The sequence below is a fragment of the Mastomys coucha genome, unplaced genomic scaffold (genome assembly GCF_008632895.1).
Source record: "Mastomys coucha isolate ucsf_1 unplaced genomic scaffold, UCSF_Mcou_1 pScaffold6, whole genome shotgun sequence".
In the NCBI taxonomy this organism is placed as follows: domain Eukaryota; kingdom Metazoa; phylum Chordata; class Mammalia; order Rodentia; family Muridae; genus Mastomys; species Mastomys coucha.
This window is the reverse complement of record NW_022196912.1, coordinates 125,962,962-125,975,986: the sequence shown is the minus strand read 5'-3', so window position 1 is coordinate 125,975,986 and position 13,025 is coordinate 125,962,962. Positions and strand designations below refer to the sequence as shown.

General features: G+C 56.1%; 1 protein-coding gene across 6 annotated transcripts in view; it reads right to left on the bottom strand.

Annotated features, from left to right (window-relative positions):
• Kif26a (kinesin family member 26A) overlaps nucleotides 1-6,898 on the bottom strand; it is a 39,100-nt gene extending 32,202 nt beyond the window's left edge. For 3 of the 6 annotated variants that reach the window (XM_031356248.1, XM_031356249.1, XM_031356250.1), the window contains exons 1-2: nucleotides 6,583-6,898; nucleotides 3,995-4,237 (exon numbers count right to left, since the gene is read on the bottom strand). In XM_031356248.1, coding sequence (XP_031212108.1) covers nucleotides 3,995-4,237; nucleotides 6,583-6,720 — 381 coding nt within the window. In that variant the 5' untranslated portion in view covers nucleotides 6,721-6,898. Of the gene's footprint in view, nucleotides 1-3,994; nucleotides 4,238-4,548; nucleotides 4,748-6,582 lie in introns of those variants that run through there. The other 3 variants (XM_031356251.1, XM_031356253.1, XM_031356252.1) reach the window with 2 other exon arrangements.
• Nucleotides 6,899-13,025: the final 6,127 nt, after the last annotated feature.

The window sequence follows — 13,025 nt, the reverse complement described above, 5'->3', positions numbered from 1 at the left end:
CTACCTGCTCCAAACCACTGCAAGGCCCTTCAGTTTGACTGAGCCACTCAAAGTGCAGGGAATTCTACAGCCTCTCTGCCTCCGTGCTGCCACCTGTCATGAGAGGGCAGTGAGGCCACTGACCACTCAGGTCTTACAGGGCTTCATGTATGACAGTCAGCCTTCCTGGCAGAAGATGTGCACACATGTGCACACACGTGAGCACACACACACACACACACACCCCTCAAGACAGGACAGGATGCTTGTACCAGGCACTCCAGGTATGCAAAACAACTACTTCAACACTGCCCCAGCAGGTCAAAGGGCAAAAGCAAAACAAAACAAAATAATCCACACCCTTGAGCCTAAGTTCTCCCCCCCCCCCGCCCCCCCCCATACCCCAGCCCCATCCCAGCGCTGGAAATCCCAGGCCAGCAAAACAGGTAAGAAAGACAGCCACCGTAAGAGAACTATTCAGAGAGAAACAGGAAAGCCAATCTAGGAACTGGAGGGTAAGGCTGGGGCTACCAGGTTCCTCCTGGTCCCACCTGGACCCCAGAGTAGCATCAATCTCTGAGCACCTCCAGTCCAGCCCCTGGAAAGAACACCTCCCTGCTGAGTCACCTCCTCCCCAGCCAGCCAGCTCCAGGGAGTACCAACCCCCTTGCTCCTCCCCTAGCTGACACCTGGGCTCAGCTGGGAAACGGTGCTGACGCCAGGGCCACACCCTGCAAGGCCCCAGGCACATACTGGGCCGGGCTCCAAACATCAAGGAAGGTGGCAGCCTTGAGGGTGGGGGTCGCTAGCTATAGCAGGGAGCAACCTCCGAATCAGAGGAACCAGCCTCAGTCCTACATCACCCAAGGTCTGACTTCCCCACAAAACAATGCAACCAGACCTGGGACCTGTACAGCCAGGGCGTGCACGCTCTGCCTTTCCACAGGCTTGCTCCACGTAGAAGACAACCCAGTGAGAAAGTGCCAAGACGTGCCCACAAATGGTGTCAAGACAAAACAAGCACGTCCCTGAGGCCGGACCACAGGGATGGCAGGAAAAGTCCAGGCCCCAATCTTCAAGGGCTGGCTCCTATGGATCTAGAGGCTCCATGGGAATGGAGCTATAAAGGGACCAGCACCGAAAGATCCAGCCTTTGGATCACAGCTCCACTCAGGCAGGCAGAGGCCATAGCAAAGAAACAAGGGCCTCAGGAGGCAGGAGTTTAAACTCTGGGTGCATGCACAGAAGCCCTGCAAGACCTAAATGAGAGTCAATCACTTTTCCATTGGGTAATCATCAATTCGGCGCCAGTATTGACAACCAAAGAATGTCAGTAGGCCAGGAGGAGCCACCACCTCTGAGCAACTCTCTGGGCAACATCTGGGATAGGCCCTAAGCAACAGGAGAGAAGGGTTATCCTCCTCTGGGACCATCACCTTAGGGGGCACACAGACAGAATCCAGCCCAGCAGCCTTCGGGGTGACCGTGCATGAGGCCTGAGAGGAAAATCTGGCCATTTGGTTGGTTAACAAGCATTTCCACATGACTAATCCACTTGCCCTGGCAAAGCTACTGCTTGAGAACAGCGCCCTGGACTGGGTTAGAGATGAAGGAAGGGCCTGCTGGACCTGTAGCTGCTCCACTATAGTAGATTAGACACAGAAAAGATGGGGCTCGGGGACTCAAACAGCAGAAGAAAGAAAGACCTGGGCTTTGGCTCTTGCGTGGAAGGTGCTGTGCTACAAGCCCCAAGCAGATCTCATAGACAGGGATACTTAAAAGGGACCAAAGCAGAGTAATGACCAGGTGGGCTCCAATTACATCATCCAATAGCCACGATTACCCAGAGACCCAGAATGAGGGTGGCCCTCAAGCCCACCTCAGAACCAGAGCTCTGTCCTATGTGCATGCAAGGCTGGCGACAGGTGACTAGTAGTGGCACAGAGGAGGAGACCAGCCAAGGACTCTGATAGACCCTGCCAGGAGGGTAAGTGTCTGCTAGAAGAAAAGTAGGCCAGAAGTTAACGGTGACAAGCTTTTCACAGGCAGGGGATGCTAACAGGCCTTCTTGGCCCTACACCTTCTTATGCTTAGATTAGACAAGGGTCTCCAAGCCCAGGACCCTAACCATCTGGCCGGGGTCCCTGCAGCCAGCAGCCAGCAGCCCCACAGAGATACATGTGAGATTCAGGTAGACTTCCCTACAAACTGTAAAGTGCTATTTTCATGGGAGAGTTCTTGTTCCCACAACCAAAATTAAGAAGTAGACCCCCTGGGAGGATCCTAGCTCTCCACCCTAAATTCTTAGCATTGCCTTGGCCTTGGAGTCCAGCCACAGTGATGATCATGGTGCCCCCATCTGCCCTTCAGAGGGATCCCCTCTACCTCAAAAGCAGACTCTGCGATTGTGTGTGTGTGTGTGTGTGTGTGTGTGTGTGTGTGTACACATAGTGGTCAATCAAGGGCTATGGTTGCAGTCCCCATGGCACATACTGGCAACACAACAGCAGTACCCACTGAAGTCCTGGGCTTCAGGTACAACACGTGAGCCCCAGGGCATTCGATTCTTTCTGGAGAAAAATGAAGAGTAAAGCCTTCCTGCCCTGAGCACAGCACCCCACAGATTAGATAGCATTCCCAGAACAGACTGAAGCCTCCTTGTGTGACAAGACACAACACATAGTAGATAAGATGCTCAAAGCCACACAAAGCCTTGGCCACCAGGCCTGGTTTGCCCAGCAGGCCCAGGCTTAACTGGCAGGGCGAGGGAGCAGCTTATGCCAAAAGCCACACACAGGAACTTGGAGAGGGACAGCAGTGTGTATGGAAGGAGGCCACAGACCTCCATTGATGGCCCCCAACCAGTCCACTGCTGTGACGGCAGCTTTCTTTACTAAGACCCCATCTACACCAGTGGCCAGTCAGCCAGGGCCTGGGCAGCAGCAGCCCAGTCCCAGAGCGGGGAGGCAGCTTGGCTCCTAGATCAGCTTGCTTCCTGAGAGGCCTCAGGAGCACTTCCCAAGGACCCTCTCTGAGATCCTCAAGGCCTCCTAAGGTCCCGGGCTCAGCAAAGGCTGGCTGCCACCACTGGCAAAAGCCAAACACCCGCCATGGTCAGTCACACCCTATCCAGGCCCACAGATGTAGCTGCTCTGAGAGGCTAACATCCCCACCGTAGACAAGCCAGGGGACCTGGAGAGGAACCCAGAACAGACACACCTGACTGGCATCCACCATATCTGACCTGGCCCTGAGGAAACCAGGCTCTCATCCTGACCACAGGTCTCCTTAGAGGTACTCAGACAGGATGGGGATTACAGGCGCTTCCCAAGGACTTCCCAAGGCTGAAGGTCAGAAGCAGCTTCCTGTGGAGACCCCACACCCCTGCCTTGCACACTTCCAGGGACCATTGTTCCCTGGAACAATGCTCCTGCTCTTTACATGCCTGGCAAGACTGGCCGGAAAGCCCAGTAGACTCCTCTCCCACCAGCCCTTGCCGGCCATGCTGCAGCCTGGGAAAGCCAGAGGCTCAATAGTCATTACCCACATAGAAGGCCTAGGCCCAAGGAGCAGAGAGCCAGGGCACGGCATAGGCCCATAACAGACACTGGGTTAGTGTGGGACAATGATGCATGCCCCCCGGGTGCAGAAAGGGGCCCACTCTCTCGCCTTTTATGCTCTCTCTCTACAGGCATGCCAATGTTCAGAAGCCCAAAGTGTCACACCACGACAAGCCCTGCCCTGAGTGATGTCCCAGTCTTCCCCTTTTCGACCTCTCCCAAACACAGACTGGTTCCAGCTGTGGGACATCTGTGGCTAGGAAAGAAATTTACCCAACCCCCTCTGACACGTAGCAGACCTCCTGGGGTGAGGTGCACCAAGACACACTCTTGCAGACTATGGCACGGGGGCCCACGTTGAACCTGCCACGCTCCAAGCCTCAGCCCCAGCCCCAAAGACTCCCAAGTTCCAGCTCCTCCCTGTTTGAGATATAGCCTGAAGAGGGATCACTTACCCGGAGGGGAGTCCCGGGCCCGCTGACCAACTTCCACGCCTGTCGTTTTAGCTCCACGAGCTTCGTGTGGCAGTGGCGGCACCACCCGCCCCCACCGGCCGAGTGGCTCTGCTCAGCGCTGGCCCCGGCGCCTTCCGGAGCAGGGCGGCTGCTGCATGGGTCTTGATCGGGCCCGGCGGGCAGCCTCTTGCGCGGGGATACCTCAAGCGGCGGGGGCTCTCGAGCCGGGCCGCACTCAGCCACCTGCGGGGGTTGGAGATGGGACAGTAAGCCCAAACCTTCGCTCGGCGCCACTGCGAGACTCCATGCGGCAGACTCCAGACCCAGTCGCTCACGCCCCTAAAGCCACGCTCGCACAAAAGTTAGGGCGCTGGATGCAACGCCAGGAGTCCCTGGCGAAGGAGCCCCAACCCGACGCTCGGAGCCCCGTCCCGCTCCCCTCCAAGCCCCACCCCTAGAGGGCGCCGTACACCCGCTAGCATCCTCGTTGTCCTGGGCTCTGAACCCGGTGCCCGTCGAGCCCGGCCGCCCGCTCCTAGCAGGGTCTTGCGTACCGCGGGCTGCACCGCACACAAGGAGGCGCCGCGGCCGACCATGGCACGGACGCAGGAAGGGATACGTCGGCTCTTGGGGCGCAGCGGCTACGTGATCCGGCCCAGGGGCACCCCCATGGCCAGGCCTGCTGCTCTGAAGTTGGCAGAGCAGGCGAGTGGCGGAGAGCACGCTGCGGACGCCGCAGGCTTGCTACGGGACAGGCTGGGCGGGGGCGGGGGCGGGCCAGAGCTTGAAGGGGGCGGGACGCCAAAGCGCCGCCCCCACCCCAGCAGAGCCAAGTGGGCGGGGGTCCTGCTCCTCCTTGCGGCCCCGCCTACTGCTAGGACCCCAACCTGTTAGTGGAGTGTGGACGCGGGAGGGGGGGGGGCTGCCGAGACCCAAGTTACGCGCACGCATGCGCCTCTGTCCCTTCTGAGCGAGGATGGAGCGCGCCTCGCGGGAGGCACCCAACACTCTCATCACTTTGCGAGAGGGAAAACTGAAGCTTTTGCCCAAGGTCGCCCAACACGGAAGCGGGTGGGGGGATGGGGGCAATGAAAGGGGCTGGACCCCGGCCAGCGGTTTCCCCAGAACAACCCAGAGCACTTCAAGTATGTCTGGCCACGCTTTGGCTCCAACTGTCTTTCGTAGGCGAGGATCGCGTTTCAAGAAGTGGAGTGAGCGGCTACGAGCTGTCTCGAAGTGTTCTTGCAGCCGCTCCTGTGCCTGAAAGTGGATTGCACGCTGAGCCGCCTGGGAAGTGGGAGGAAGCGACGCGGCTGGCCCTGGGGGTGTGCCGGACCTGTTGTCTGCGGGCCCGGCAGATGTGGAGTTAGCTCTGGAATTAATTGCCTGTTTGTCTCCGTCCGGGAGGTCTCCCCACTTCCCCAGCGACCAGTTGCTCTCGCCCAAGTCAGACACCAAATGTCACCACCATCTGAGGTCGCAGGGGACTCTGGCCCAAGCTCTGGATCGGCCCGAAACCCCAGATTGAAGCTAGGCGGGCGCTGCGGCGGGGCTCCCTGTGACACGAGCGCCACCTGCCGGCCGTCGTGCGCACGGGTTTGGAGGGCGCAGAGACAGGACACCACGCGTTCTGAGCGCAGAGCTTTCCTCGTGAGGCTGAGACTTAGCACAGCTGAGTCAGGGTGATTCGAGGAAAGACCCTGGCCGGACATCCCCAGAGCAGTCAGACCTGCGCAGGGTCTGTCAAACGGCCTCTCCTTTCCCCACCTCGACCCTGCTTACTTAGCCCTCCTCTCCTATGCACGATTGGTCAAGAGTGGGATGAAGATCCGGTTTTCCGGGCCATCTATGACTTAAAAGAGTCTGTAAACACGACAGGAAGTCATGAATGAACTGGGAACGGGCTCCCTACTTTCTGCAACCCCCGAGCCTTCAGGCCCTTCTCAGCTTTGCAAAGGAAGGCAAATTGGGTGGGTAGCCTCAGGCACCACCCTCCTCAGTCCACCCCTGCAAGCACTACAAACAGCGTCACCCCGCCCCTCTATGACACTGAAACAAACACCCGGGGCCCAGGAGGCTCACACATTGTTATCGACTTACACACACACACACTCCTCACATGCACACCCAGAAGCATCACCCGGAACCCAGGGCCTGCGCTCAGGATGAGCCACACCCGCAACTTCACTTCCCCGCACCAGCGCGGCTCTTCGGGAAGCATACTCTATGTTCGAGTTCCCAGAGGACACAAAAACACGGCCCCGAAAGACCCCGAGGTGCACCAAGCCTCCGGAATGACCTCAGAAACTCAGATCACCTCTCCCTGGCCTTTTTCCTTGCCCATCCCTGCAAGGTGAGAGCCGGGATCTTTGCGCTACGCTCGCCTCCGTAGGAGATCGCTGCTCGAGGCTCGGGTTCCCGCCCAACCTCGACTAGAGAGGGAGAATCAAGCAGCAGCAGCCCGGGAAAGTGCAGTCTCCGAGCGAGGTGCGGGACTCCGCCCGGGACCTGCCGCCTTTTCGCGGTGCTGCGCAGCAAAGTCGCGGGGACCGCGTCACCACTGCCAGCCCGGCCCCGCGAGCTCTCACCTTGCCTCGCCGCCGCAGGAGGTGACTGGTGAAACCTAGGATGATGTCCGAGTCCAGGCAGAGCGATCCCATCTCCAGCAGGCTTGGAACCTTTCGGGGCGCGCCGCGGGGCGGCTCGGGGGACCCCGGCAGCGCCATGGAGGAGTGGACCGTGGGCACCGGCCCCGAGCTCTCCCGCCGCCGCCGTAACCACCCCTCCCGCGCGCTCCCTGGCCGCGCGCCCGCCGTCCCCGAGCCCCGCACGGCGCCCGCCGCCCACCAGGCCCCCAGTCCTCGGCGGCCGGCGCCCCCCCAGCCCTGCGCTTGCTCCGCGCCGCGCGCCCGCGCCGACAGCCCCGCCCGCCCGCGCCGACAGCGCCCCCTCAGCCCGGGCGGCGAGCCGGACACGCGGACCCGAGTTGGGGAGAGGTGTGTAGAAGAGAATGGGGGACCAAGACCCCGCCGGGTCTGCACCTATCCGCCTTCCGCGCCCCAAGACACCAGGACTTTTTGCCGTGGGCACTGGAACCAGGAAGGGACACGGCAACCAAGTTGGGGTCCTGGAAACCTCTGCAGCCAAGGGGCATTTTTGCAGCTTCACTCTGTCCTGCCCTAGGCATACTGGAGTCCGGTCTGAAGAAAAGAAAAGAAAAACAAAAGGGAGAAAGACAGACAGACTGAGGGAGGCAGATGACCCTGTGCTCCCAACACTGCACGTGCTCCAAGACACTTAGGCCTGGGGTAGTGTTTAGGAACCCTTTGCTCCCCAACTCGCAACGAACTCTAGCAGTCTAAAGCCTTGGGCAGGGGCGGGTGAGATCACACGGTCTGGGCGGAGGGTAAGTCCGGAGAGAAAGAGTTGCCTGAAGAACCTAATTCTCACCCCAGATCTTTAGAGGTAGAGGGTGTGGGAAACAGGAAGCACAGGAAGCTGAAACAGGACGTGGAAAGCCAGCAGGTACAGGAAGGAGACATCTTTAAAGGCTAGGCTAGGCTGCAGAGACACACTGGCCCCTCCACACTCCACTCTGGAGAACCTTGGAATCTCTTCATCTCTGCTCCTTCAGCTGGAGACCCTCCAGCCCTGGGGTCCCTGGCTTGACTCCCCCTGTGGCAGCTGGAGATCAGTGTCTCAGCCTGACAGGCCAGGAGCCCTGTGGTTCTGCTTCCAACTCTCTAGTGTAAACACCCCCAACGACAGCCGCCCAGGTCTGCTGAGGCTTCTAAACCCGAAAGGAACAAGAGGGGCTACAGACCCTTCTACTCCCATAGCTGTCCACAGTCTGGGACAGAGATCAGGACAAGCCAGTAAAGGGAAGGGAGCCCCTCCTCTCAGCTCATGGCTTCCTCTCAAGAAAGCCACTCCTCTCTTCACCCCCCACTCTGTCCCCTCCAAGCCCCTGAACCTTGGGAGGAGGCCATCCACCACCTCTGTGGATTGATTAAAGTCATTGTAAGGATTTTTTAACATTTCATTTACCAGGTCGAGGCCTGGGCAGAGCTGTCCCCAGGGAAATCTAGAGCAAAGGAACTAAACAGAAAAACCTCCTGCAATTGAGTGGCGCCTCCACAGGATTAATTGCCAGAGCCCAGCTTCCAATCAGGCCACGCACAAGATATTTCAGGAAGGCTGCAGTGGTCACGTTCCGAAATGAGCATGCGGGGCTCTGGACCTCACCACCTGCTGGTGGCGCCTCCTTCCGTGGAAGGCACTTTGACATAACATAGTCCAGTACCTCTACTCCCACCCTTCAGACCTTTAAGAGAAAAGGCACCTGCTTGCAACTGGCAAATGTTAGGCAGGCATCTAGACCAGCTCCCAGAATGGGCACTAGGAAATGCAGTCCAGGCAGGGCATGCAATGTGGCCAATCCTAGAAGCTCATCTCCAAGAACAGGGGACGGCCTCAGGTAGGGACAGGGGCTCTATGGAAGATGACCTGCTATACAGGGCTAGCATAGCATTAGACAGTGTGGCCTCAGCTCTGCCCTGAGGGGAGACCAGAAAGCAGCCTATGCTTTACTTAATGCCATTGTGTGTGAGTTTGGGGATTTGTTTAGTTTGTCTTTGAGATTTGTTTGTTGAGGTTTCTGGGGTTCGCTGTGTAGCCCTGGATGACCTGAAGCTTACCATGTAAACCAGGCTGGCCTTGAAATCAACAGAGCTCTGCCTGCCAAGGGCCAAGGTTAAACACATGCACCCCCCTGCTCAGATAACTTTGTGGATTGTTTTGACCACTAGTTTGAGTAGTTAATAAAATACTGGAAAAGATTGGGTGGTCCAGACTGGTAGCATTTAAACGGTCTGAGTCCATGATTCGGAATCCCATCCAGCATCAACAGCCTCAGAGAGTGGTGGGACAGGGGAAGTCTGACCCTCATTCCCGGGACACTTTCCACCCTCCCTCAGTTCAGTGGTAGGTCACTGGGACAGGAGCATGTCTGTAGACATGTGCCACCTACGTAACAATCTTCACTCCTTTTTCCTGACCATGATATTAGAAAAGGTGCCTTTCACACGATACTGGTGTCACAGATGGGGAAGCTGGACTCAGAGACAAAGCCTTTCACAGAGTCTGGACAGTCAGCAATGGATCTAGCTGCCTCCTATCCCTTTGTCTCCAGGGCCTGGTCTCAGGAGAACAGCAGTGTGGTAAAGGGCTAACCTCTAACCTGAGAGTGCTTTGCAAAAGGGGTGATAAAGAAACGAGTGGAAGGTGGTCAGCTCTGAGGTGGCCAGGGTCCTTAGGAGGACAAGGAGCTAAGGACGTGTCAGACCACTGTGGTCAGACCACTGCTGTGGTATTCAGAACCTTGCTGGTCACAGGTCCCACCACTCCACTCAATTATCCCACCCTCTCTGCCAGGGCTCAGACCCAGAACTTGGAACGGCCTCAGACACGTGACTTCAGCACCCTGGCCAGCGCCCACTCTGTGAAGCAGCCTAGGCCTTTAGGATTTGCTCTGGAGTAATTCACCACAACTCACCTAATGCTTGGGCATCCCACCCATCCAGCCCCCCTGTCCCTAATGCCTCCTCCTTCCTAAGGCCACACGACCACAGACTGGTACCTCCAACTCTGTGTCCTAACTACTGTAACCCTCCATCCCCGCCTCCAATATCCTATTGGAGGTCATGCATTCATTGCATCCCTTTCTGTCTGTGCTAACACAGCGGGAGAGCATAGAGGTGTCATGCACACACCCTTCTCTGATTCCCATGATCCCCACGGCCTGGTACCCCTGTCTCACAATGACTGACTCAGACCCAGCCTTATGGGCCTCCTCGCTGCTCCCAGAGGAGGCTCTGTTCTGCTGCTGTAGCTGGGAGGTTGAGAGCTCTTCCCACAGGCAGCGCTGGCTCTTTTTTCTCCAGGTTGTCCTGGAAGGATGCCTTGGCTAAATTTAGGCCTTCCTTACCTAAAATTCCCATCATGACAGCTCCTCCCAGCCCCCTCCTGCGCTTCCGCTTTCCTCCTTATCATTTACATCAAATTAAACTTTTCTCCTTTTGAATGTCAGTCACCTATCACAAAGTCATCTCAAAATGGCAGGAAGTCTTGCGCTCTGTCCCAGGGCCTCGAGTAGAGAAGAAGCCCTTTCATTCGCTGAAAAATTGAGAAATATCGGGATTCCCAGGTTCTGGCTTTGTGCCAATCCCACTTCAGGGATGCCTGCAGTGCTAGACCCAGAGAAGAAATGCACATGGCACTAAATGCCCCTTACCCCCCAAACAGTCACCTGCACAGCTGTGAGGGAGAGCCTGGCCTCCAGTCTCACCTGACGAGACTACTACTACTAGACTACTGGTAGAGATTCCAAGATTTTCCCTAGAAACTCCATCCAAAATTGCAATCACCAGTCAGTCTGCAGGACCCTGAACCCCTCCTGCAGTTCAACTCCAGCTTCACCTCCTTCACCTTAGCTCCTCTTCATCCTCAGCCTCCTGCACTACAAGCCCAGGCCACCCAACACCACGTCGTTGTGCTTAAGGCCAGCAGATGGCGCCCCTTGGCCACGGTCCTTGTAGCAGGAACCAAAGTAATCACTTGATCTCTCTTATGTGACTAGAGAAACTGAGAACCTAAGGGAAGAAGATCGTTCTGTGTACCGACAGGGTGAGATGCTTCAAGGCACGGACCCCCCAAGACTCCCGCCTCCAGCCATGATACCTCCCTGTGACCCTACACACACCTAACGGGGCTTGGCACCTCCCACCCGAGACCTCTGACTTCTTTCCTGTGTCTGACTCTACTCCAAATCTGGGCTTAGCTTCCATCTTTGAATGGGCCGTGTCCAGTGGAAAGGGACACACAGCGGTCAGAGTCCTCCTCGGATCTCCAGACACGTTGACGGAGGGTACAATCTGGACACCTTTAGAAAACCCTAGCACAGATGTGTCATCCAGAGATCTAACCACTGCACCTACTGTTCCTTACAGAGCCCTGCTGGGTGCCACTACCTCAGAGAATTCTCTGTGGCTGGGTGTGAAAGCAGCCTTGGAACTGTAGCTTCGCGTGTGGGCATGAGGTGGTATCAGTGTTCCAGAGGGCCCCAGCAGCCTGAGCTGATGGCTGGGTGAGTGAAAGTGTCCTGAGGGGTCCAGGCAGCACTGACCACTGCAAGGGTTGGGATTCCCTGTGGCTTCGCCCGTTAGTCCTGGATGAAGCCATGATGCTGGGCTCCATTAACGTAAGCACAGACACAATTCACAGAGCAGGCACAATGCATAATAAATATACAATAGCAGAGGTGAGGGAGGAGAGAGGGAGAGAGAGAGGGGGGATCAAACATGGGGCTGGAGAGGTGGCTCCATGGTTTAAAGCAGTTATTGCTCTTGCAGAGGACCTGGGTTCAATTCCCTGCATCCACATAATAGTTCACAACTACCTGTAACTCTAATGCCAGGGCATCTGTAGCCCTCTTCTGACATGTGTGGGTATGTATGTAGTATACATACAGACATGCAGGCAAAACATTCATACACAAAAAGTAAATTAATTTTAATTAAAAAATAAGATCAAAGAGATGTCCCAAAAGGTAAAGGAAGAATAATTGAAAAAAGGAGAAGAGAGACTGGAGAGTGGTTAAGGGCACTGGCTGCTCTTCCAGAGGACCAGGGTTCAGGTCCCTGGACCCACAGTTGGCTCACACCTGCTAGTAATTCCAGTTCCAGAGATCCAATGCCCTCTTCTGGACCCTGTGAACACCACACATATGTGACACTGACACACACGTAAAGTTAGAAAGGAAGAGGCCCTTCCATATTAGAACAGGAAGGGGACAGTTGATGAGCAAGAAAATGCATGGATAGAGAGATCAGAAGGCTTCCCTTTCTTGAGCTTCTTAGAAGATGAGCTCCTGTTCAATACACACCTGCACACACACCGCCAAATGGCCTGAACCAAGGAAAAATGGAACCAAGGAGACGCGGAGCCTGAGAAAGAGGCAGGGGGAGTCTCAAGCTGGTAGAGCACTGGTTTCAGGGATCACTGTGCTAAAGTCCCTAAGGGTCCAGACTGAAGCAGGAACTCAGAGGAAGCCTGAGCAGGGCAGCAGGGAAGGTGGGGAGGGCAAAAATGGCTGTGTGGTGTATGTGGACCCATTCAGAAGAGATTTAAGCTTCCAAGGCTCAACTGTGACTCATCTTTCCATAGTCAATTCAGTAAAACTTTGTGACCAAGCTACAGGATGCAAGTGGGCTAGGGATGGAAACGGTCAGAAATAGCATATCCCAGTGTGCAACACTGGGAAGGAAAGTGCACAGGGAGGCAAAGTGGTATGAAGCAGAGAGGGGAGCCCAAAGTGGAGGAATCGCCCAGGTCACCCAGGGCTGGACTAGGATACAGAGCAAGGGGATGGGAAGTTTCTGTTTTCCTAAAGTGTTGAAACGATTTGATTACATGAGTGCATGTGCGCATGCATGTGAACAATGCACGTGTGAGTTCCCTCGGTGCATGTGTAGAGGTGACAGAACAACTTTCATGATGCTTCTTTCCTTCCACCTTTGAGACAGGGTCTTTCTCTATTTCTGCCACTGCACTGCATACTCCAGGCTCGCTGGCGCATGGGGTTCCTAGGACTTCCAGTATCTGCCTCCCATCCACGGTAGAAGCACTAGAATACAGATGTACACTGCTGCATCTGGCTTTTCACATGAGCTCCAGGAATCTAAATTCAAGTTGTTAGTCATAACCACTGTGAGCCCTCGCCTCAGACGCCACCTAATTTAAAGAGTTATGTTTATGTTGGTTATATGTATGCCTATGTGCCTATATGTGGATATGTGCACATGAGTGCATGCCAGAAGCCAGAGGCAGATGTCAGAGCCTTAAAGCTGAAGTAATAGGTGGTTGTGAGTTGCTGGTTCTGGGTGTGTGGAGCCAAACCTCATTCTCCTGTAAGGGCGGTACATGCTCTTAACCACGGAACCATCTTCCCAGCCCTACCCCCACCATGTTTTTG